This window comes from Armigeres subalbatus, chromosome 2 (genome assembly GCF_024139115.2).
Source record: "Armigeres subalbatus isolate Guangzhou_Male chromosome 2, GZ_Asu_2, whole genome shotgun sequence".
In the NCBI taxonomy this organism is placed as follows: Eukaryota; Metazoa; Arthropoda; class Insecta; order Diptera; family Culicidae; genus Armigeres; species Armigeres subalbatus.
Genome location: NC_085140.1, coordinates 7,370,334 through 7,392,178, shown reverse-complemented (window position 1 = coordinate 7,392,178; position 21,845 = coordinate 7,370,334). Strand labels below are relative to the sequence as shown.

General features: G+C 39.4%; 1 protein-coding gene across 2 annotated transcripts in view; it reads left to right on the top strand.

The window, feature by feature from the left end:
• The window catches only part of LOC134217621 (protein henna), a 78,536-nt gene extending 60,549 nt beyond the window's left edge, over nt 1–17,987 (top strand). For both annotated transcript variants that reach the window (XM_062696422.1, XM_062696423.1), the window contains exons 2-4: nt 16,333–16,639; nt 16,703–17,325; nt 17,479–17,987. In XM_062696422.1, coding sequence (XP_062552406.1) covers nt 16,333–16,639; nt 16,703–17,325; nt 17,479–17,865 — 1,317 coding nt within the window. In that variant the 3' untranslated portion in view covers nt 17,866–17,987. The remainder of the gene's footprint in view (nt 1–16,332; nt 16,640–16,702; nt 17,326–17,478) is intronic.
• Nucleotides 17,988–21,845: the final 3,858 nt, after the last annotated feature.

The following is a 21,845-nucleotide window of genomic DNA, read 5'->3' as shown; positions in this document are numbered from 1 at the left end:
TCACATTTAAAAAAAGTGGTGATATTCTGTTGCCGGAAAACTCATGAGGCAAAACGCCTTTTAGCTGGCAGCTCCTAGGGAACAAAGTACCACGCGTCGGCAAATCAGCATTCTAATATAGATAGTCCGTGGAGACGCAAGTACTTTGTAGGTTATTGCCACTAGGGCGTTTTGCCTCGCCAAAATGTTAGATGTTTCTTAAAAATGTGGAAATTTTCGGTTTTTCCGACCTTCCCATGCACTATTTTGAAACTTTCTTCGCCTATCCTACATAATTTTAGATCTAGTTTTGTTACGGACATCTTAATGACGGTAAATATGAGGGAAACCACAAAAGGCGTTTTGCATCGGGGGGGCGTTTTGGGGCCTCTTCCCCTATTCGTCTCGTTGGGATAATGTAGCTTAGTGTTAAATGCTTTATAGAAAATAGCGTACAGTTAGCAACATGAAAATAGGATGACAGTAAGAATGATATTCAAATTATTGTAGTACCTACTATTGTGTACTGCACTAGTGTGTTCCATTTTTCTTTTCCAAGCATGTTTTTTATAGCAGCTTCTTTGGCCTGATTTAAATTCCTGACTAACAGGCTTACGGTAAAAGATAAATAAAGAAATTAAAAATTACTACTAAGCCGCACTAACTATGCGTCGCAGATGTTTTTTGATATAGGTATAAAAACAACAAATTGTTATTATTATTGGGCTAAAGGGGGCCCTGGAAGTCCTATTTATTAAATACAAATTTAAAATAGGCATCATTTGTTGATAATTTGTTCAAAATTTCAATTCTCAAATGTACCCAATGTCTCGTCTTGGACACCCTCAATCTAATCTGAAAAAAAAAAACAATTCATGATGGTCAATAGAATCGAAGAAAAGTCTTTCTTTTGATTGGCATGCGTCAATGATAAGTTCCTGCGTTATAAATTTTGTAGTAAACGTATTGTGTACGTTGTAGCATTCAGGAAATTTGCTAATAATTTAGTAATAAAAGCTTACTAAATTACACTAGTCAACAGTGTTTTACTCCCTTCAACCATTCTCAGTGTACTTAGAAGATTTTTCTTCGCTGAATTCAGTCATGTATTCAGATTTTTTGTAACACGTCCAGTTTTTGAGAAAAACGGGTTTAAATTCACAAAACTACGTATTCTTATGGGAATTTGGTTTCTATGTTCTGTAAAGCTGGTTTTCGGTTTATAACTTTGAGAAAGAGGTTTGAATTATTATTAGAAGAAATCGTACAAGATCTAAGTAAGTTGTTGAATCTTATTTGACACGTTCATTTGTTGTGAAAAACGGAATTTATTTCACAAAAGTACGTATTTTCAAAAAAAATTGGTTTCTCTCCTCTGCAACGCTGAATTTCGGCTCCTTACTTAAAGAATAAAGTTTGAATGTGGTGAAATGGGTCTTGTAGAATGCATGTGGGTTGTTGGATTTCATGCGGCACGTTCAATTGTTGTGAAAAACGGAATTAAATTCACAAAAGCACGTCTTTTCAAAGAAATTTGGTTTCACTCCTCTGCAAAACGGAATTTCGGCTCCTCACTTTTAGAATAAAGTTTGAATTTTGTAGAATGGGCCTTGTAGAATGCATGTGGGTTGTTGGATTTCATTTGGCACGCACATTTGTTGTGAAAAACGGAATTTCATTCACAAAAGTACGTATTTTCAAAGGAATTTGCTTCCTCTCCTCTGCAAAACGGAATTTTGGCTCCTCACTTTCAGAATATAGCTTGAATCCTCTCGTTTAATAAACAATGTGCACTCGCTTGGCTGTGGGTATACAATAGTAAAGCACATGTGGAGATTGGACAAATCAAGCATCCGAAAGATATTCAATTTGCAAAAAAGAGAGCTAACCGCGGTGGAGGTTGGTACTCGGATTCTGATGGCTTTTCCGCAAACGTGACCTTTAAGTGGTCTTGTTGTGTAGGGGTTATCACGCCTATCTAGAGAGTAGGAGGTTGAGGGTTCGAGTCCCTCCAAGACACGTGGATTCTTTTTCGCAAATTTCATATCAATTTGTCCATTTCGAAACATATGCTGTGCATATGCACAGCCAAGATATTTAACAAAAAAATGATTTTCCAGCCGTTTTTCAAAACTAGATGGATATTTCCCGCCGAACCATGCCAAAACCAAAGGACCCAACAAACAACGACAAGCTACAAATAAGCATCTAAGTTGAATTATTGTTTACTAGCAGACCCGACGAACTTCGTTTCGCCTAAAATTGATTTATTTTCTGATTAGATCTCGAGTTATGAAGAAATTGGTGTTTCATTTGTATGGGAGCCCCCCTTTCCAAAGCGGGGAGGGGTCTCGAACCATCTTAAGAACCTCCCCCGGCCCCAAAAACCTCTACATACAAATTTTCACGTCGATCGGTTCAGTAGTTTCCGAGTCTATAAGGCACAGACAGACAGAAATTCATTTTTATGTATATAGATTTGTGATCTTCAAAGCTGAATAAAATGGATCCTGAATAATTCGCTAGACAGATTTCATTTCAGCATTTGATTCAACTAATATTCGACTTGGCCTATTTATTTGTTTTCCACCTTTATTTGAAGTCGAACTAACGTTTTAGTTTTATCACATTTCAGCACATTGGAAAAGTTTATCAATGTGCTGAACTAATGATTATCAAAATTCTTTGTTCGACTATGATGTGATGCTTTAAAAGGGTGGTCGAATTGAGTTTGAATAGTAGATTTATAAGCAAGCATTAGACATTCTTCTTAACCTTTGTCCTTCTTAACCATTGGATTTCACCTTTGTCGGATCTATCGCACAGTGGAAGAAAACATTATAAGTAATAGATTATGTTTTTTCCGTTTGAAAGAAAATCGCGATGGCTTGAATTGATGATATTTATAATGATTTATTATGATATATATATAATGATTTATTTTCAAGACATTGTTGGATTCATTGTCAAGAACACTCAGGTTTTTTTATATTCGTGGGGCAATTCATAATTATTTCGTGATGCATAATTAATTCCTGATCTATGAAGGTGTTGGAGATTTTTTTTAATACTTTATTAGAGTGATTTTTAAGTTTTTTTTACAAAGTTCATTACTTAAGGTGTTGGAGATTATAACCAATAAAATTGCTGGAGCAATGATTCTTCATTTCAATTTATGCAGTTGTTTTAAAGTTGTGCGGAAACGAACACAAACAAATTCATATCAAATCTACCATATTGCAGGTTTGTTACAGATTCCATATGTACTAGTTGTTTTTCTATATATGTATAAATAAATTTCGATATGTGTAGTTATTTACTTGCTGCATGTGTATTGATGGCACAATCATACCGGTTATTCAGAGATTTCGAGCAAGGTCGAAAATAAATCCATTAAATTTTCATAAACTCCATGAATATCATTGGGGACGGATTTTATTTTATCGTTTTGACATTATTTTTACATATTTTTCCCAGTGTGCGATGGTTATGACTGGCTGAACAATGGTTGAAATAAAAATCTTGTACAGTTATTAACAAACTGTAGTTTGACAGATTGACTTGTTGAATAAGAGACCAATAATGATTCATATTCAGCCAAACGATTATTTATGTTATGCGTCGAGTAGGCCATAACTTACAAATCAAGGATGGCGCGGATGACAACGTTACCGGCGGATGATCAAATGTCAGTAGTTCGAGACCCGATTTAGGAAAATTTCAAAATGATTATATGAAAATAGCAATTTCTTCAACATACATTCAATGGAGATCTTGATGATGTTACACTCAATGCGTTATTATTTTCAAAATATTTACATGTAGCTGAATTAAGGCTAAGTAAAATGCTTATTAAAGGTTTAACAAATCAAATAATAAAGTTGTTTTTCAAAATAAGATGTTGTAGCTGTATAACTTCTCCAAAATTGTGTGAACAAAGCCTGAACAGAAGTTGCGATAAGAAATAGTACAGACATTATTCAACACAGTGCTGAATTGAATCATCACACTGATGTTTGTTAAACTAGTGAATGTTTGTTGGGGAACCTGGTAATATTTCACTGAGAAATGGTCAATTGAATATTTAAAAAATTCCCGCCCCATAATTTTGACCAAGCCCGGTACGTCTGTTTGTCTGTGAAAAAACGAAGGGTTCATACCAGGCTATAGACATCCCTATCTAACTCCCTTAGCCAAAAAATAGCCACCATGTCCCGGGCACAGTGTGCAGATAGACCGCTGTCAGTTGCATGAGATGTCAACAATCGTCAACAACACCAATGATTGTAGCTTGATAATTAAAAATATCCACAACAATAAAAGAGCAGAATTTATTTTTAAATTCTGCTCAAGCTTTTCATGGTGAAATAAAAGACAAATTGTTGTTCTCCATGTAAGTAAAATCAAAATTGATCATGTAGATAAGTTTTGAATCAATTAAACTAATGAAGTCATATTTAATGAATATGCCCGATTAAAGTTGCATATTGAAGAAAGCTGAATTTGGATGTTTTATGATGTTACGCTTTTTTAGATTTGACGTACGTTGCTCGGCGTTGGTGTTGGTGTTGGCTACGCTAAACATAAGCTCTTAGCATAGGCCTGGTTCATACCTGTCAGGGAACATTTAGAATATTATTAAGAATATGTATTTAGTTTAAAATATTTTGATCGACTTAATTGCTTTATTAACAATATTGTTCACTTTACCCCACCGCCTGACCATTTTACCCCGCCCAAAATAAAATTGAACTAGGGTAGAATACGGCATTGGCAGGGTGCGACAGTTGTTTGCACCCTCAACAATATTTGCATTTTCCAGCAAACATACACTATTTATGAACATAATTTTGATTCAATCACACAATTTCAAGTCTAAGCTTTCATTTAAATAATTTGTTTGTGTAAAAGTAGCAAGATTTGATGAGTTAATAATCGAAACAAATTTGCACCATCGAAATCCTTGCCATTATTGCATTGCCAAAGAAAGCAGCGCACGAATAGCAAACTGGTACTTACTTTTTTGGATCGCCTGTTTCTCCTCTTTATTGCGTTTGACACGACAAATTAAGTACGTACACTACTTTTTACACTTTATCACCACTTGATTATTACAAAGAGCAAATTTATGCAATATTTGCTCTATGTTTCACTAAATAAAATCGGGACTTTTAGTTTTCTTTGACAGCAGCACACTTCGGAATAGAGCGAGAGAATGTGTTTGTGAGCATATCAAACACACGCTAAAAAGATACCACGCACAATTCTATGTGATTTTGATTTTAGCAAAAATACGAACAAAATATCCGGCGATGGCATTTATTTAAAAAAAGTGTTAAAATACAAATGTTTCTATTCGGATTTTCACGCAGACCATGGATTATATTAAAAGTGATAGCAACACCGTAGTGTTTTAACACTTATGTGGCTGAAAGGACCGCTTTCCTTTTGCAACTTCAATACTTTCCAAGCTCATCAAAAAAATTATAATCATTCCCGTTCCTACATAGCGCATTTCAACCATAAATAATTGCCTACTTTTAGGGTATTATCTATTATTCAACTGTGAAACGTAGTGTAAGAATGGGGTGGCTCCTGCGGCTGGATAGGACAGTGCTGTCCATTATTCAACATATGAAGACTAGACTGGCCCAGGAAACAAAAAGTTGTCTAATTCCACGGGGCACCCCCCAGGATTGTGTCTTTGGGTGAGAAAATCAATCTCTGAAAATTTCAGCTCAATCGCTTGTTGCATAAGCTGGCGCATTTGATTTGAAGTTTGTATGGGGATTTCAGCCAAAATGTTAGGAAAATACACCTCCGTCACTCATTCGATCTGGAAATTGGTTCTTATTGCTCGATTGACCTCAGAATTGCAAAAACGGCAGTTGGTATGCCACAGAACAATTTCACAGAACATTGTATGATGATTAAATGAACTTTTATATAGGTTTCAGCTGATGCGATTCGATCAAAAAACCCAAAAATACACAAATCAGCTCCTAATAAATCAGCCGAAAATTATATAAAAGTTCATTTGATCATCATGCAATGTTCTGTGAAATTGTTCTGTAGCATACCAACTGCCGTTTTTGCAATTCTGAGGTCAATCGAGCAATAAGAACCAATTTCCAGATCGAATGAGTGACGGAGGTGTATTTTCCTAACATTTTGGCTGAAATCCCCATACAAACTTCAAATCAAATGCGCCAGCTTATGCAACAAGCGATTGAGCTGAAATTTTCAGAGATTGATTTCTCACCCAACAACAAAGTTCTGGGGGGTGCCCCGTGGAATTCGACAGCATTTTTTTCTCCCCATAGTAATCTGGGCCAGACTATTGAAGACTCACGAGGTGGAATATATTGTTAATATACTATACTACCAGAACCGACGAGCTTCGTTTTACCTAAAATTGATTAAATATATATTTTTTACATTATTTAAAAGACGTTAAGTATTCGAAATTTGCATATTTTGGATTCAATTTTTTAGATTAATTTTCGATTAAAGCAGAAATGTGTACTTCATTTGTATGAGAGTCCCTCTTCCAGAAGAGGAGGGGTCTAATATCATCATAAGAATCTTCATCGTTCGCAGAAACCTCTACATACAAATGTTCATGCCGTTTCCTAGTCTATAAGGGCAGACAGACAAATATTCATTCTTATGTGTATGGATTTGGTTTCACGTAGTTTACGTCAAGCGGTCGTGTCTTGTACACAACCACCATGATTTTTTTTATGAAACAAACATATCATGTAAGGACCGCAAAGAGCAAGTTGTATATCTGAAACAGGTTGATAGACTTTTGCTTACGCGACTCTAAGGCATTACAAAAGACAAAAGATGTAAATCTTGGCAGCGGACAAAAAGCATTTAAGTTCCCTTCTCCTAAATGGCAAACATTACTCAAATAGGTTGAAAATGGTAAAAGTAATGAAAATATCAATATTTGGGTACACGGGTACCCTATCTGCCATTCACGTCAGATTTTTGTTGGCTTCATAAGGGTTAAATTTGTTTTACAATGTGTTTAAATGCTTTTTCCTATCTGTGTACATGACATAAAATTTATGCCAAGGCTAAAAATTAATGTTTTGTGTTAAGCCAGTTTTGATAAACAATAAAGTTTGTTGCAAAATTGAGTGAAGCGAGATGAGCGTGCGGCCGATTAATATGAATGAATTTTACTACTGGAGGATATAAACAACCAGCATTTGGCACCAATACATTACCAGTTTTTCACTTCCATGTTTAGTTGCTAAAGGGAGCAAATCCATTGCTGATAATAGAAATTTCTATGCCAATAGAAGAAACGTTGACCTGTTACTTTATAATAAATTTACTGAGTTTGTGGTAAAAGCTGTTATATTTGGTGAACACCAATCATCAAAGAAAGAGCATACAAATGTATACCAGTTAAGCTTTACCTGTGTTTTAGTGTAATTATTAATTATTTTTACCATTCAATTTGGCGAATGTCTTAGACTGCCAAGAATAGGTATTTTCCCCTATTTAGGACTAATTTTAAATGATCAAAATAACATATTTAAGTACATTCAAAGTTAATTGCCTATATGCTGGATATTAAGCCACCCGGTGTGGAAATTAATAACTATGTCTGAAACTTGATTATGCATATGTACAACATGTGACAGATTTAGTTCGGAAAAGGTATTGGAGGGTAACCGCCCCTTCGGTGGGGTTTGATCCCACGACCCCAGTTCGCATGACAGGTGCTTTCCCTACTAAGCTACGAAGGACCTCCGTCGTCCACCGCGTTCTGAAAATGTATTGCGAGAGATCGGCTGGTACCTGGTGCTGGGAATTTGGTTTCATCAGCACCCGCTAAGTTGCGGTGGACGTCGTGCGGAAATTAAATAATGTTGGCAAGGCAAGTATTTTGGTTCTCGAATAGTAAACCGTCTAAGACGAATTAAGTACTGTCCATTTAATTCCACCAGTTAATTTTCGTTATCTTTGCAGATACGTATTTCGACCACAACTGTGTGGTCGTCTTCAGTGTCTTGTACTTGACTCGACTTGTCGACTAAGTCGAGTCAAGTACAAGACACTGAAGACAACCACACAGTTGTGGTCGAAATACGTATCTGCAAAGATAACGAAAATTAACTGGTGGAATTAAATGGACAGTACTTAATTCGTCTTAGACGGTTTAATACATTCCACTAAAAGCCTAATATATTTTTCTCGAATAGTGACAGTTAGAATGTCTGCTATAGCAACAAAATTGGCATGGTGATGATGATTTATCTGCAAACGATTCACTCCACTAAAAGACAGTGGTCATATCACGACAACCATGATGTTCCCAAGAGGATCTCTCTTTGTGATTGATACGATTATGATTCCAAAAACGGTTGATCGATACATAAATATATCTTTGTAATTTTAGAATCTAATTATTCTTTTAAATCTCTGGAAATTGGCCACACTGCAAATGCCATGGCCAATGGTAAATATCCCTGAGTACCTGTTTTGGGATCAATAAAAAACTGTGATACATTGAGATAGCCAGACTACTACCAATACCACAACCGTGATACTAGGATGGTGACTTCATACATCAATATGGTACTGTCACGCATCATCATTTTATAGTGTGTGTTATTATTACACAAATGCGATTTCTCTTAAAGGACTGACCAAAATTTGTTGAATATTTTTTTGTTGAATCATTTATTTAGTTAACATCTAAACAGATAACACTGAATCAACAATTTGACGCCACAATACACGGTTCGAGGCCGCATCTCTCCATCCTCGGATACGCCCCACGCTCGCCAAGTCGTTCTGCACCTGGTCTGCCCATCTCGCTCGCTGCGCTCCACGCCGTCTCGTACCTGCCGGATCGGAAGCGAACACCATCTTTGCAGGGTTGCTGTCCGGCATTCTTGCAACATGTCCTGCCCATCGTACCCTTCCGGCTTTAGCTACCTTCTGGATACTGGGTTCGCCGTAGAGTTGGGCGAGCTCATGGTTCATTCTTCGCCGCCAAACACCGTCTTCTTGCACACCGCCAAAGATGGTCCTAAGCACCCGTCTCTCGAATACTCCGAGTGCTTGCAAGTCCTCCTCGAGCATTGTCCATGTTTCATGTCCGTAGAGGACAACCGGTCTTATTAGCGTCTTGTACATGACACATTTGGTGCGGTGGCGAATCTTTTTCGACCGCAGTTTCTTCTGGAGCCTGTAGTAGGCCCGACTTCCACAGATGATGCGCCTTCGTATTTCACGACTAACGTTGTTGTCAGCCGTTAGCAAGGATCCGAGGTAGACGAATTCCTCGACCACCTCGAAGGTATCCCCGTCTATCGTAACACTGCTTCCCAGGCGGGCCCTGTCGCGCTCGGTTCCGCCCACAAGCATGTACTTTGTCTTTGACGCATTCACCACCAGTCCAACTTTTGTTGCTTCACGTTTCAGGCGGGTGTACAGTAGAGATGGGCGCTCCGCTCAGGAGCTGTTCCAAAGATTCGCTTCCTTACATTGAGCTGATGAGCCATGGATCTTTTTTAAAGAAGCCCAGCTCAGCAGCTCACTTTAAATTGATGAAATCATTGTCAAACACGCGCCTGGAGAAACTCCCTCGAGCGTACGCATTCGAGTACGCGCGCTGTTGTATTTTGTACAGTACAAACGAAAATACCACGCTCGCGGTACACAACACAAGCGAGCTTGTATGAGCATTCCAGTCCAGTACCGCGCACGTGCTGATAGTTTATTATTTGCACCTCAAGCACCATCAAGCCAAGCAACAGAAATCATTTCTATGCCGCAGAGAGGAATAAGAAGCAAAAATAATCTAGCTTGCCGTCTATTTCTTAACCCATACCCACATACTCGGCGCTACGAACGGACGCACAAAAGATACCTAGTAGTGCGGTAGCGAACGAACCGTACCAAGCAAAAGATCCGAAGATCCGAACAACTCTCAGTTCCGCTCATGTCGTCGTCCAGTCCAGCTCGGAATTGCTGTGGGATGGAAGCGAGAGCTGCGCCACCAGCTCAGATCCGTGCGACACGGATCTCGATCCGGATCAGCGCGACCGATTCTAGCGAGCAAACCGTGTGGTTCAAACGAACCGAACTGGGAGCTGTGTCTTGCACGGAGCGGATCTTTTACTTGCGACGGGTTTTCCCGCCCGCATACTGCTACATGTGCACTCGGTTTGTTTGTAGCACCGTGCTCTGTATTTTTTTACTCTCTTGTTTTTAGTTCTCTCGCATTTCGGGAACCAATATAGATGCATGGGCTTGCTTGTATGAAAATGTCCACTACGCATGGTTAGAAGGGTTAGAAGCGCGCGCAAACAAGGTATTGATTTACTGCACCCAGTATGAAGAGAAACTTATGACACGTGATATGGTTCATATACATATCAGAGATTAAGGACTGAATTATTCAAATTAACGATTTGAGAAACGTTATCAACAAAATGTAACTTAGAATTATGAATAGAAAATAATGTTGAGTTAGTTTTTGTATAGAAATAAATGTGATGGTTCTAAATGAACTCCTAGACTTCAAAACTAGACGGTCAGAAAAAGCGTAATAAATGTTATTAGTTTAAAATTGTCGGTTTTTCAATAGAAGTTATTACCTCACTGTAGCATAACATTTTAAAAATTTCAAAGTGAGGTAAATAGATGAATGATGAATGAATGAATAAATTAAAGAATGACATAAATTTCTCAAATTTTTGAACAATAATTAAAATAATAATATTAATAATTATCAGAAAAATATATTAAGCTCTTTTAGTGGAATGTATTAAACCGTCTAAGACGAATTAAGTACTGTCCATTTAATTCCACTAGTTAATTTTCGTTATCTTTGCACGTGCAAAGATAACGAAAATTAACTAGTGGAATTAAATGGACAGTACTTAATTCGTCTTAGACGGATTAATAATTATGTTTTAATATATGTAGCATTAAAGAACTGAAGAGCTGATCCAAGGAGCTGACTCTTTTCAATGAGCTGAACGGATCAGATCCGCTCACTGCAATGAGCTGTTTTGCCCATCTCTAGTGTACAGTTCTGCCACCTTTGCAAATGTTCGGCCGACAATGTCCATGTCATCCGCGAAGCAAATAAATTGACTGGATCTGTTGAAAATCGTACCCCGGCTGTTACACCCGGCTCTCCGCATGACACCTTCTAGCACAATGTTGAACAACAGGCACGAAAGTCCATCACCTTGTCTTAGTCCCCGGCGCGATTCGAACGAACTGGAGTGTTCGCCCGAAATCTTCACACAGTTTTGCACACCATCCACCGTTGCTTTGATCAGTCTGGTAAGCTTCCCAGGGAAGCTGTTCTCGTCCATAATTTTCCATAGCGCTACGCGGTCTATACTGTCGTATGCCGCCTTGAAATCAACGAACAGATGGTGCGTTGGGACCTGGTATTCACGGCATTTTTGAAGGATTTGCCGTACAGTAAAGATCTGGTCCGTTGTCGAGCGGCCGTCAACGAAGCCGGCTTGATAACTTCCCATGAACTCGTTCACTAATGGTGACAGGCGACGGAAGATGATCTGGGATATCACTTTGTAGGCGGCATTAAGGATGGTGATCACTCGAAAGTTCTCACACTCCAGTTTGTCGCCTTTCTTGTAGATGGGGCATATAACCCCTTCCTTCCACTCCTCCGGTAGCTGTTCGGTTTCCCAGATTCTGACTATCAGTTTGTGCAGGCAAGTGGCCAGCTTTTCCGGGCCCATCTTGATGAGCTCAGCTCCGATACCATCCTTACCAGCTGCTTTATTGGTCTTTAGCTGTTGAATGGCATCCTTAACTTCCCTTAAGGTGGGGGCTGGTTGGCTTCCATCGTCCGCTGAACTGACGTAGTCATCTCCTCCGCTGCCTTGACTTTCACTGCCTGTACTCTCAGCGCCATTCAGATGTTCCTCGTAGTGCTGCTTCCACCTTTCGATCACCACACGTTCGTCCGTCAAGATGCTCCCATCCTTATCCCGGCACATTTCGGCTCGCTGCACGAAGCCTTTGCGGGATGCGTTGAGCTTCTGATAGAACTTGCGTGTATCTTGAGAACGGCACAGCTGTTCCATCTCCTCGCACTCCGCTTCTTCCAGGCGGCGTTTCTTCTCCTGAAAAGGCGGATATGCTGTCTCCGCTTCCGTCTATAACGTTCCACGTTCTGCCGGGTACCTTGCTGCAGCGCGACCGCCCGCGCTGCGTCCTTCTCCTCCAGAATCTGTCTGCACTCTTCGTCGAACCAATCGTTCCGTCGACTTCGACCCATATACCCGACGTTGTTCTCCGCTGCGTCGTTAATGGCTGCTTTAACTGTACTCCAGCAGTCCTCAAGAGGGGCCCCATCGAGCTCACCCTCTTCCGGCAACGCTGTCTCGAGATGCTGCGCGTATGCAGTGGCGACATCAGGTTGCTTCAGTCGCTCTAGGTCGTACCGCGGCGGTCGTCGGTACCGAACATTGTTGATGACGGATAGTTTTGGGCGCAGTTTAACCATCACCAGATAGTGGTCAGAGTCGATGTTAGCGCCACGATATGTCCTGACGTCGATAATGTCGGAGAAGTGCCGTCCATCAATCAGAACGTCGTCGATTTGTCGATTTGTGATTCTGTCTGCAGTGGTGATCTCCAGGTGTACCGATACGGGAAGATGTGTTGGAAGTAGGTGCTACGAATGGCCATATTCTTGGAGGCGGCGAAATCAATTAGTCGTAGGCCGTTTTCGTTCATCAGCCGGTGAGCGCTGAACTTTCCAATAGTCGGTCTAAACTCCTCCTCTTGGCCAACCTGAGCGTTCAAATCTCCTATGATGATTTTGACGTCGTACTCACGTTCCAGCTGCGCGTAGAATGTGTCCTTATCATCATCAGTGCTTCCGGAGTGTGGGCTATGGACGTTGATTATGCTGAAGTTGAAGAACCGGCCTTTGATCCTCAACCTGCACATTCTTTCATTGATCGGCCACCACCCGATCACGCGCCTTTGCATATCGCCCATCACTATGAAAGCTGTTTCCAGCTCATGTGTGTTGCCGCAGCTCTGGTAGATGGATTGACTTTTTTCTTATTGGTTCCCAAACTCGCAAGGATTATTGGTTTTTAGCGTGGAACAACTCCGCGCACATTACTGTGCTTTGAATAAGTTTTTCATATATCAACATGGCAATTTCTTTTCAACGAAAAACATACCGATCGTAGAATACACCATTACACTTTAATAAAGAATTAAAAAAAAAAGAATACACCATTCTAGTTGATATGTTTGAAGTTAATGATATGATTTAAAATGATTCGAAATAACCTCATATATAACTTTATTTCTGTAAGAAGTTAAATAAATTCATCTTGACATCCAATAAACTCATATATAATTTCGTCATGAAGATCATAATAAAATCACAAATTCGTATCATATACAATTTAAATTAACTTTATATTGCATTCTATATGATTCTAACTCCATCTGGATATTTATATAATTTCAATTTGACATCCTTATACGACTGCTGGTTTGCTGGGTAATTAGTTTCATTGTCGTTTACATAGTAAATCTTGACATTTTCAGCCATAACCCCAACAGTTCATATTTTTTCCGTTTTTAATGCTTTTTGGGGGTGCCGACAACCGATCACCTTTTTATAAACGGCATAAAATCAACACCTAATGAAAGTATTTCTTTTTAATTTTCTGCGAGATAAAATAAATCAATTTTTTCACCAGTTATTAGCTTATGACTATGGGCTTCCATTGGTATGCAAATATCACCACTTTGTTCAATTGGACAAAAGTCATGAGCCAAAAGGATGCCGACAACCGACCAGCTTCCCCTACTATTCGGCCAGATGTCCTATTCAGCCAGATTACTATTCGGCCAAATGATCTATTCGGCCAAATGTCCTGTTCGGCCAAATGACCTATTCGGCTAAATGTCCTATTCGGCCAAATGTCTTATTCTGCCAAATGTTCTATTCGGGAAAATGTCCTATTTGGGCAAATGTCCTATTCTGCCAACTGTCCTATTCGTCTAGATGTCCTATTCGGCCAAATGTCAAATTCCTATTCGGCCAAATGTCCTATTCGGTCCAATGTCCTATTCGGCAAATGTCCTATTCGGGCAAATGATCTATTCAGCCGGATGACCCTTTCGGCCAAATGACACTCGGCCAGATGGGCTTCGGCCCAATGGTTTGTTCGGCCTAGCCAAATGGCTTTCGGCCGAATGTGTTTCGACCAAACGACTCTTTCGAACAAAAAACAAACTGGCAGGATCGCCAAAATGCGAAGCTCTAAATGGCTGGAGGGAAATGCGATGACAGCAGCTCTCTGTCGGTGCGTGTGCACGCCAGGGAGATCAGACAAGAAGAAGCCGAATCATGACCTGCTGCTAACCGATTGACATGCTGATGGTAACTTACTCAAACTCCACACGCATGTAGGAATTTCTTCGCTGGTATCGATAAATCTGAGAGGTACTTCTTTCAGTATTCCTAGACCGGCCGCTCATTTTCCAGTATGTACACTACGATATGCTAGTTTCCATGAATATCGCCCTTTCAAACAATTATTAACATTATCTGCCATTAGTTCCTGCAAACATAATGCGATGGATTGGTTTTTGAACAAAAGCTGAGTGAGTTCATTTTGATTCGCCCAAATACTGCGTATTTTCCACTGCAGAATTCGTCCGTGTTCCCGTGATTGGATTTAAAAGCTCTTGGCACTAGAGTTGTTGAGATTGATCCCTAATATCAGCAGATTGTGTACTGGATGGTGTACTATTACTATCCCGATGTAGCAAGACATCCCGGTAATTATACAAATTTTCAGCGCAGCAATATTTTGGTTGAAGTGCGATGTCATCGCGATACCCTGTTACAGCGATTATGCCGATACAAATATTTGAAAAAAAAACCTGTTTAATCCACCTAGCGGTGTTGCTGCCTTTCTCGTGCAAAAAAAACTAAAAAATATGATTGAGTGTTTTTTAGCGTGTTTTGCGCATTGAAAATAGTATTTTGGCCATAACTTCTGATCCCATAGTAACAATTATGTCTCCCTCGGATTGTTTTGCTCAAAAAATATATTTTGAGTTGGCAACAAAAATAATGCATATTTCCGTAAAGTGTTTTCGCTAATTTCCATAAAGTGACCCCGTTACAGGTTCCGACGGAAAGACCGGAATTTCAAACACAGACCATATTTTGGACCGATCAAATTCCTGACCAAATTTGACATAGTTTTTTGCGTTTTTTCCAATCCAAATATCTAAAATAATCATTTCCGAAGTATGCGTTCTGAGAAATGCCCAAAAGCTAACACCCATTTTAAATCCGGAATAACTCCGGAACCAAATGACCAATTCTGCAAATCCATAAAACTCCGAAAACTTGAATGAATTCTGCTTCTTCTGGTGAAAGTTGCGAAACAAAAATTTGAAAAACAAAAAAGTTACAGTTAAAAAGACTTTTATTTTCTTTTTCATAAGGGGGGTTGGTAACGGAAGGGTTAATACCATTCCATTTAATTCCACCATGTTGTAATCTTCACAGAAATAAAAGAAATAAATTTGTTTTTATTTTCTAAGTAACCTTCCACATTCGTTTCATCATTAAATGTTCATATTACGATCCAAACTTTCAAAATCTACATTTTTTCAGTTTCTAATAAACAAGGCGTATTAGACTAGAAAGAGTAAGCACATTCGTTACTCACTCATCAAATTCTAATGCCTGCAGTGCTAGACAATCAAGCGATTTATATGTTTTCCGTTCAAGAATCTTGTAATAAAATGAGTGATTGCACAATACGTTTATGCACACATAGGAAAAAAAATCATTTTATTGAGCACAAACAAACCAAAAAACTTCCCATCATGAATCCGGCAATCGCGAACGGAATTTCATCATTATCACACCCCTAATCAAAAGCGCAGTGATCCGCATTTATTCTGTTGCTACTATCCGTAGCCACTTCTACTCGCTAGTCAATGAGAGTATGTAAGTCAACGACTCGTTACTGGGTATTTATGCCATAGCGGTAGCAATAGCTGATCGAAAAGGAGCAAGCACGAGCCCCCAACCTCAGCCGAACCGAACACGTCAATCACATTTAATTGCGACGTTTTTTTCCGGCTCTGCTTTGTTGAAAACCCCTTCAAGCAACAGTCACCCCACTGCAACGGGGAGGGATCATATAAATCTACTACTTGAAGAATGACTCCAAATCAGTTCTGTCTCATTGATCGCCTTGGATAGATCGCACGGAACACGCGGAAGTACAGTAAATAAAGTGTCTCTTTGTTTTCCTTGATTTCAACTTGTACAAATAGCCAACCCTGAAGGAGGGCGGATCCTACATTATGGAAGGACACGAATCGGCCGAAGCGAAGAATGTCAGCATCATCTTCTCGCCGGTGCAGGAGGAAGCCGGTGCTTTGGCAAAAATGCTGAAGATCTTCGACGAGCATCGAGTGAACCTGCTGCACATTGAATCCCGATCCTCGACCCGTGGACCCGGGTACGAGTTCATGGTCGAATGTGACAGCAAAAGCCAAAACCTTAGCGCAGCCATCGAGGCTGTGCGGGAGAAGAGCGACTACTTCAACATCATTTCGCGTGATTATAAGGATAACGAAGGTAAGTGTTTTGAGTTCTTGTTGTGCCAGATTTTCGAAAAGTGTAATTTTGTGTATTCAATAGCCACCGTGCCATGGTTCCCGCGGCGTATTCGTGATTTGGACCGGTTTGCCAACCAAATTTTGTCCTACGGTGCTGAACTGGATTCGGATCATCCTGGTTTTACCGATGAGAAGTACCGTGCTCGGCGCAAGTACTTTGCCGATATTGCATTCAACTATAAGCACGGTCAGCCATTGCCGCATGTCGACTACAGTGAGGAGGAGACCAACACTTGGAAGGTGGTGTTCCAGAACTTGACCAAACTCTACCCAACCCACGCTTGCCGAGAGCACAATCACGTCTTCCCTCTGTTGATTGAGAACTGCGGCTATAGAGAGGACAACATTCCTCAGCTGGAAGACGTGTCCAACTTCCTGAAGGATTGTACCGGTTTTACGCTACGTCCTGTTGCGGGTCTGCTGTCTTCCCGTGACTTCCTCGCGGGTTTGGCATTCCGTGTCTTCCACTCGACCCAATACATCCGCCACCCCAGTAAACCGCTGTACACCCCTGAGCCAGACGTGTGCCACGAGCTGCTGGGTCATGCTCCTTTGTTTGCCGATCCATCATTTGCGCAGTTCTCGCAGGAGATCGGATTGGCTTCGCTCGGCGCTCCTGATGAATATGTCGAGAAGTTGGCTACGGTGAGTGTCAAGTGCGCGATTTATCGTAAAATAAACTTTTACGCGTGTCTCAAATTTCATATCTAAAATAATCTTTCCAAATCATTGTTATATTTCGTTATTACTCATCAGAAATGAGACTAAGTTTAAACAATTATATTCGTATTTTTACAGTGCTTCTGGTTTACTGTTGAATTTGGACTGTGCCGCCAGAACGGTGAGCTCAAAGCCTACGGTGCCGGTCTGCTGTCCTCGTTCGGCGAGCTGCAGTACTGCTTATCGGACAAACCTGAACTCCGTGAGTTCGACCCACCGGCCACGGGCGAGCAAAAGTACCCAATCACTGAGTACCAACCGGTGTACTTCGTGGCCAGCAGCTTCGACGATGCCGTGCAAAAAATGGTTGTGTATGCCAACACCATCCCGCGTCCGTTCGGCGTCCGCTACAATGCGTACACGCAGAGTGTGGAAATTCTCGACTCCAAACCGCAGATTTCCAACCTGATGCGCAACATCCACGGAGAGTTTGAAATACTGCAAAATGCTTTTAAGAAACTGTAAAAATAAGAAATCATAAGTGTTAAGTTTTACTCCAAATACTTTTAAGAAAACCATCGTATGTTTAAGAATACAAATGTTATTGATAAGACTGTGCGAAATAATTAAAAACAATTCCACCAGTAGATAGTGCTTGCAATCATCCGAAAATTGCCAAAACAGGAACATAGCTCAATCACCTTCCGATGATAACTGTCCAGTTGAGGCGTAGCGGCCGGCACGAGCGAAAACGTAGTCATTGAACCATGCGCCAACGGTGATTGTGGCGCGCCATTGCCACCACAAGAGCAAGGTCAATGTTGTTTGCTAATTACAGATTTGCGGACTGTCAGACGAGAGACCACCTCTTCTTAAGGTCATAAGCAGGAGCGTCGCACAATCCATCTACGTCAAACGCTCGAAAGAACGCTCATTCATGTGGATCCCCAATCTAAATAAAGCATAATTATGGAAAATTAATTCACTAGTTGAAATTGCTATGATGAATGAAAATAAAGCAAAACAGTTAGTGCTGACACGTAGGGATAAAAAAATTCGAAGAATTCTACAACATTGTACTCAATGCTTCAAACGTTTGTATTACGGCGGGTTTTACTCATCTTTCAGCCTTGTCTACATTGACTCACATACATAAATACAATTATCGGTTATATAAAAAATGGTATCCTTTTCGTAATATGTGATTTACCCGGACTACCTAATAGGTACACAAATTTCCCTAAGAAAATATACATATCCATTAGTTTGCAGTTTTCATTTCTGACTTGTTCACTGGAATGGACTCATTATCACGTGATTTATTTATGTTGGAACAAAGATAGCCAGACTTCTTCTGTGAATGTCCACATTATTCATCTTGTTTGCTAACTATACAGTTGAGCCAATATTTATTACGTCTACAGCTTAGGATAATGAAACTTCAATCACACTGTATGTACATAAATACAATTCCCTGTACGAATCTTGTTTTTGTTTGTTATTTTACATCCGATTCCGATTATTTGATACATTCACACACTCATTATCTAAAATGTTCTTGAAATCTAATAACATTATTTGGTACGTCAGTATATAAAAATATGATTCTTACCGTAAAATGTGTATATCTTTCCATGCCTAAAATATTTTGGATTTTGATTTTCAAAATATCTTTTTTTGTTATACAAAGCTCGTATTAGTTTGGCTGTCATTCTTAAAATTTTGGCACACATTCAATTATCAGACATAATGCCTGCATTCAAATAACATCGACTACTGACCATTTCAAACAGTTCATAAGATGTAACGACGGATATTAATGAAATTTGACTTGATTTTAATAAAAAAATATATGGTATAAAATGAAAGGTACGATCTGAACATCGGATTATTCATAATTCCTAGAAATTTTGAATTTTTTTGCGATCTTTGGTCGAATCCTTTCCTGTGAAAATCACAATGCGAACCGAAAATTCAAATACGAACAACAGTATTCATACGCAGCTTCACCTTAAATGAAACAAAGAGTGATTCCATGCAACAAATATAAAATACACTAGGCGGTAGTATTCGAAAAGTCTTGTAGTTGTTCTTATGTTTACTACTTGTAACCATCTCAATTCCGTTCTGTGAAAAAATGATAGAACAAAAGTTATTTGGCACACGCACAGCTAAAATAAGTGGAAAACAAAAAAAAAGTATTTGAATGTAAATCAATAGTTACTTGATTATTTTAAATAGTTTCACTATGTTTAAACAAAATTCATTGTATTCGTAGTCTAATGAAACCATAAAGATGTCGAGTCAAGTACAAGACACTGAAGACGACCACACAGTTGTGGTCGAAATACGTATCTGCAAAGATAACGAAAATTAACTGGTGGAATTAAATGGAGTACTTAATTCGTCTTAGACGGTTTAATACATTCCACTAAACGAGCTTAATATATTTTTCTCATAAAGATGTGCCAAATACTGATTTATGTTCAAAAAAAATATATTAAGCTCTTTTAGTGTTGCAATAATTCGATGAATGTTGGAAGGTGCAAAATTTGATGCAGCTCTACAGCTACCATGGGAAAGAAAGGGATAAATCAAAAATATGTCATTCATTCGCCAACAGAAAACGTAACTTGGACTTCTTCTTCTTCTTCTTCTTAGTGGCATTACATACCCCACACACTGGGACAGAGCCACCTCGCAGCTTAGTGTTCATTAAGCACTCCCACAGTTATTAACTGCGAGGTTTCTAAGCCAGGTTACCATTTTTGCATTCGTACATCACGAGGCTAACACGATGATAAATTTATGCACAGGGAAGTCGAGACAATTTCCAATCCGAAAATTGCCTAGACCGGCACCGGGAATCGAACCCAGCCACCCTCAGCATGATCTTCCTTTGTAGCCGCGCGTCTTACCGCACGGCTAAGAAGGACCCTCGTAACTTGGTCTACTCCACTCAACAAACGTTTCACAGTCCATGCATGACATTTTTATTCTTTATTTCTGTGAGTTTTGAAATGAATTCAGTTTTTCACTTATCATGATATCGCCAATGCAAGCAATTCAACTGGCAGAGGATGGGGCTGATAGCAGCGATAGCAGCGTAATAAGGCTTTTTTGAAAAGCCGTGAAAAACTGGATTTCAAAAAGTGCCTGGGCAATACGCCCCACCGTAATCAAACACGTTTCATAGCCCTTAATTAGTATTTTATCAATCCCATAATAAAGAGGTTACAAATCCTTATGTGCTTGACATTAAAAAACCAACATAAGTCCATTTAAGCAGGTGTGAATTACATTTCAATATTGTCCATACAATTTTTAAGCAACTGCTGCAGACTCGCTGCGCTTGTGTACAGTTGGTAAGGGCATACTGTCCTGCCTACACTGGGCGTTTTGGCCAGTGAAACATGTTTTCGTAAATCGTTACATTTTTGAAGATGGAAGCAATTTTATATCATATTAACCACTGAGAAAGGTTTTTTTTTCCAACTGAGTGTTCCAGTGCAAGTTTTCCGGACAGTATGCTAGAATCGCTCCAGAATGTTGAGCAAACAAACATTAAAAGTTACATCAAAACTGTAACTTTTTGTATTTTGCTATTATTTTCATTATGTAATACAAAAATACTCCCACATTCACATAGTATGATGGTTTTACAAATATTTATAGGTTCCAACTGATTTTTACCCTTAGTTAGGTATAGTTTTCTAGAAATCAAAGGGGGGCGTTTTGGCCAGGTGGGGCGCATTATACCGTCTTACCCTAATGGTTGCAACGCGCTGTTCTCCGGAGTTGAATTACTTCAACCAGATAGGAAACCCACATAAAATATAATACAATATATTAACAATATAGCCCACTCTTGCTAAACACAGGCGATCGCAACCCAAACGCTCTTACGAATTCTCGCTTAACTTTTCAAAAGGACCTAAGTAATATTTTTTTCATGAATTAATTTGAGTACTGCAATCAAAAGCTTTCATGTTTTTCTGTTGATTGCGCTATTCAAATTAATTCATGAAAAAATGTTACTTAGGTCCTTTTGAAAAGTTAAGCGAGAATTGTGGTCGAACAATTTCATCAAAGCAACACGTTACATCAAATGTAACATCAAAGCAAATCGTTGCGACAAGGGGCAACTAACTCTAAACTTTCGACAGTATCCCAGAAATACTAACAAATACTAGCGAAAAACTACGTCGTATCTACGGCGAATTGATCGAAGAGCTCTGGTTAGGAAAACACGAAACACAACGCCAACCAGTCGATACAGTCCACTCAGTTTTAGGCAACACATGATTTCAGTCTCCTTTAAATTCTTAAAACATCACTGAACAACTATTTCTATTACTATTAGTTTTTGAGCAATCTATGAGACTTACGTTTTGGTTTGATGACATTAGAAATAAAAAATGCGATTTGCAAGTTTTTCTAGAATCTGTGTTCAGAAAATAAGGTGTTTCCAACAAGACATTTCCAATCGTCAACTAACTGACCAA